Source organism: Anoplophora glabripennis, unplaced genomic scaffold (genome assembly GCF_000390285.2).
Source record: "Anoplophora glabripennis isolate ALB-LARVAE unplaced genomic scaffold, Agla_2.0 scaffold5509, whole genome shotgun sequence".
NCBI lineage: Eukaryota > Metazoa > Arthropoda > Insecta > Coleoptera > Cerambycidae > Anoplophora > Anoplophora glabripennis.
This window is the reverse complement of record NW_019421582.1, coordinates 1-4,786: the sequence shown is the minus strand read 5'-3', so window position 1 is coordinate 4,786 and position 4,786 is coordinate 1. Positions and strand designations below refer to the sequence as shown.

The following is a 4,786-nucleotide window of genomic DNA, read 5'->3' as shown; positions in this document are numbered from 1 at the left end:
GGAAGACATGACAAAAAAATAGGAGGGAACTGTTCCTTTGACTTTCCCTTGTACACACATACCATTGTCCTTTGGAAGTATGTAATTTGCAATACGCTTAGCTTGTAATGATGGTTGCATAAAACCTACCATAGCTTTTAAACTATATTTATAAATATTTATGACGCCCTTAATCCGAAATATACAGGATACAAGATAGATGTTACTAAAATCGTTGGTTAAATTTTAATGACAACAAATAACAAATATCTACAGTGTGTTCTACTTTCAGGACTTTTTTATTTGCTGACCGAAACGATATTTTATGTTGTTAGATATACTTTATGAAAGCGCGTCCAGAAGTTGTTTAAAATCAGGGCTAACTGCGACCAATAACGGCTTTTTAAGGAAAAAATTGCAATGTATTTCTATCTGAAACATATACAGGGTGTTCCTAAATAAGTGTCGCAACGGAAAACTGTAAATTCCTCTTGAAAAGAGAAACATTTTTTTCCTCTTCCATTTTTCTCTCCGGGCTTTCGTTTTCGAGATACACGGTGTCAAAACCTTTTTTCAGATTTTTGCCAATATCTTAGGAACCGTTTGAACTTCAGGACTGAGCTTTTGTACACACATTACCACTATTAATAGCTACTTATTGCAAATGTTGTTAAATTTAGTTAAAATTGTTATTTATTACTATCTATCTTTTGAATTACAAAAGATTTTCGAAACGTTAGCAAAATGTTTATTTTTGTTCATAAAAAGTAATTTTTCTTGAAAACGGTTGACTTTAGAGCAATGAACCAAGAGAATTCTTTTTGTGTAAAATTCATTGGCCCTTCAGAATTTGCTGTCAAATCAAATGTCAATTTTTCCAGTGGCATAAAAGTTAGGGGGGAAAAACCCTTACGATACCTTAAAATCTCCACCACTGGCATGTTTAATGAATTCGAGAAGGGTGCGAAAAAGTTGCTATAGTGGTTATGCGTGTACAAAAACTCAGTCCTGTAGTTCAAATGGTTCCTAAGAAATTGGCAAAAAATTAAAAAAAAAATGAAAGTTTTGACACCGTGTATCTTGAAAACAAAAGCCCGGAGAGAAAAATGTAAGAGGAAAAGAATGCTACTTTTTTCAAGAGGAATTTACAGTGTTCCGTTGCGACACTTATTTAGGAACACCCTGTATGTACCATTATTTGTAGTGCCAGTAGAATAAACAAGGTGTCTACTTAAGACAGTAATAAAATACATGTAATACCGAAAAATGTCTGGAATAAAAGCTGCATCAAATCAATTTCTTCACTTTTTAAAAAATTTTTTGGAATATTTTCTTAAAAAACTGCTTCTCTAATTTTTGCATTATGAAGGAAGTCGTAGTTGGCCATGACTTTTAATTATAAAATGATTGGCACATGTTTCCGACGCACCATCACAATGTCTATCTAATAAAAAAAATGTTATAATCTGGCAATAAATAAAGAAGTTCTTATGCAGTGGAAAAATACGTAGTTTCCAAAGTATTCATAATTTTGCTTTTGAAATTGAATATCTTGCCCCCTTAACATTTTTAAATTAGAAAATCGTATTTTTTTTAAATTAATTCTGTGTCTCAAAGATAAAGCGTTTTGTCAAAGGATTTAGTTACATCCTGTACATGCAAACTCGAAAATCGTGTATTAGAGGGTTGATTAAGCTTATGCTTCTCAGTCCATTTGAAAATTACCATTATCGTAATCGGAAATACATGTTTTTTTAGTATGAGCTCATGGGATGTCGCTAGACTGACTGTAAAGTTGGGAGACCACAACATCAGAACGAACTCTGAAATAAACCACGTTGAAAAAAGAGTGAAAAGAGTCGTTCGGCATAGAGGATTCGACTCAAGGACACTGGTAAACAAGTTGCTTTCATTTCCCAACCAGTTAAATTTTATTATGTTCCTTTGTTTTAACAGTACAACGACATCGCCATTCTGACATTGGATAGTCCTGTGGACTTCACACAACAAATTAGGCCTGTTTGTTTACCCAATGGCGGCAACGATCACTCTGGAAAGACAGCAACGGTGATTGGTTGGGGAAGTTTGAGAGAGAGTAAGCAATTAAAAATATGTATAGATTTAATAAATAAGACCGAGAGAGTTTGGGATTTATGTAAATAAAAAAGCCGTTCCTGGAGTCATCTAGAAAGTGAGATGGAACAAAAAATTTTCTACTCATAATTTCAGTGAAAGGACCAATTATACAGGGTGTCCCTAAAGGTGCGAAGCCTCCGATAACCTTTCAGCATTGGGTTTTATCAAAAAAAGTTTTAAAAAAAATTGACGACCTTGAGTTTAAATTTTAAGGTCAAGCCGAGGCCACCCTGAAAAAATTATTCTTATTTTTGTCCAACTATCATCAAATTTTAATTATTAACCTAATGTGTTAAATTTCAAAATTGTTAACACTGAGGAATTTTTTGCGACAAATAAATTTGACCTTCAAATTACCTACAAGGACATCCTTTTTCTTATCTCTTATTCTATTTGATATTAAGTTGACCCTAGTTTGACGATGCAACTTGTGGTGAAGGTCAAATCCAAGGTCAGCATTTAATTTGTCATTGAATTATTATTATTAGTTATTCAGATAAAAATGAGCTTGATTTCCAAATGACTTGCAGGGAGAGGAAATATTTTTTGAGTCTAAATGGACGTAAAATTTTACTCTTTATGGATTGCTGGTATAAAAATAGGATGTTACATGTAATATTTTCAACTCGACCTTGGTTTGACCTTGAAACTTTGGTTCAAGGACAAATCCAAGGTCACCATGATATTGATTTCTTAATATTCTTCAACTTCGGGGTTCGGATCCTTTTAGGACAATTACAATAACAACTTCACATGTCAAGAAAGCCTTTTCTTAGGCTATTTAATTCTCTAGCGTTTTTTGGATGGATTATAGTTTGCTTAATAACCTATACAAATTTGAAGGATGACCTCATCACAAGTTCCCATACATCGAGCAGAAACAACTATTCCTGATTCTTTTTAACTTACCTCATGTTTAGGTGGTCCTCAACCCGCTATTTTGCAAGAAGTCAACATACCTATTTGGAGCAACAGGGATTGCAAGCTGAAGTACGGACCTGCAGCTCCAGGGGGTATTGTGGAACATATGCTGTGTGCTGGACAAGCCAACAGAGACTCTTGTAGTGTAAGTATACAGTATCATTATATTACGTATCACTTGCATTGCTACCATTAAGATAAAAATATAGACAGTATTTGATTTGTGCTTAACCAGGACCGCAGCACGGATGCCCGTCATAGAAAAAAGTTGTCCANAAGGTCAGCATTTAATTTGTCATTGAATTATTATTATTAGTTATTCAGATAAAAATGAGCTTGATTTCCAAATGACTTGCAGGGAGAGGAAATATTTTTTGAGTCTAAATGGACGTAAAATTTTACTCTTTATGGATTGCTGGTATAAAAATAGGATGTTACATGTAATATTTTCAACTCGACCTTGGTTTGACCTTGAAACTTTGGTTCAAGGACAAATCCAAGGTCACCATGATATTGATTTCTTAATATTCTTCAACTTCGGGGTTCGGATCCTTTTAGGACAATTACAATAACAACTTCACATGTCAAGAAAGCCTTTTCTTAGGCTATTTAATTCTCTAGCGTTTTTTGGATGGATTATAGTTTGCTTAATAACCTGTACAAATTTGAAGGATGACCTCATCACAAGTTCCCATACATCGAGCAGAAACAACTATTCCTGATTCTTTTTAACTTACCTCATGTTTAGGTGGTCCTCAACCCGCTATTTTGCAAGAAGTCAACATACCTATTTGGAGCAACAGGGATTGCAAGCTGAAGTACGGACCTGCAGCTCCAGGGGGTATTGTGGAACATATGCTGTGTGCTGGACAAGCCAACAGAGACTCTTGTAGTGTAAGTATACAGTATCATTATATTACGTATCACTTGCATTGCTACCATTAAGATAAAAATATAGACAGTATTTGATTTGTGCTTAACCAGGACCGCAGCACGGATGCCCGTCATAGAAAAAAGTTGTCCAATAGCAGCATAAATTGATAGATAATAGTAATTTTTTTTATTAATATACAAATAATGAGTATTATAATTCCCGTATACAGGGCCGTATTAACTCGTTTTCGAGGTCATATTTTTTTGCTAATATCTCTGTTATGCGTATAGTCTGAAAAATATGAAATTTAGGTGTAGTGTTATTCTACAGGGTGTTTTAGAAACAAGTGCCATGAATTTAAAAGCTGCTAGAACATCAAATAATAATGATTCCTCGTAGGTCATGGGTCTATTATATTTTGTTTTTGAAGTACATCTACAGGGTGGGCCATTAGTGTGAAAAAGTAAAATAACTACCTTGTTATTCATAATACAGAAAAAAAGTTTTTTATATAAACTTGTACAGAATCAAAGAAACCTAAAGGACAAAGTTAATTTGAAACATACAGGGCGATTAGTAAAAACGGGACACGCCAAAGATTACATTTTTTAAATGGAACACCCTGTATATTTTTAAACATATAAATTTCTGAGAAAATTCTATGAAGTTGTATTAACGTTCAACTACTAACACTTGGAGCAAAAATATTTGACAGAGTTACAAATGTTAGTCAAAGACTCCTATATTAGCTAATATCGATATTTTATACAGTGCATTTTTATTATAATAATCATTTTTAGAAAGTTCAAACTTGATTTTCTAAAATTTTTCAAATGGAACACCCTGTATTTTATTGTTCTATTTTATTCACATATC

At 33.4% G+C, this 4,786-nt stretch overlaps 1 protein-coding gene across 1 annotated transcript; it reads left to right on the top strand.

Moving 5' to 3' along the window:
• Positions 1-1,738: 1,738 nt before the first annotated feature.
• On the top strand, positions 1,739-3,930 carry LOC111692954 (proclotting enzyme-like; the record flags this gene model as incomplete). The annotated part of the gene is made up of 4 exons (XM_023457090.1): positions 1,739-1,873; positions 1,936-2,074; positions 3,036-3,176; positions 3,785-3,930. Coding segments are annotated over exons 1-4 (561 nt in total), but the record flags the coding sequence as incomplete, so codon positions are not given.
• Between the last annotated feature and the right edge of the window lie 856 nt (positions 3,931-4,786).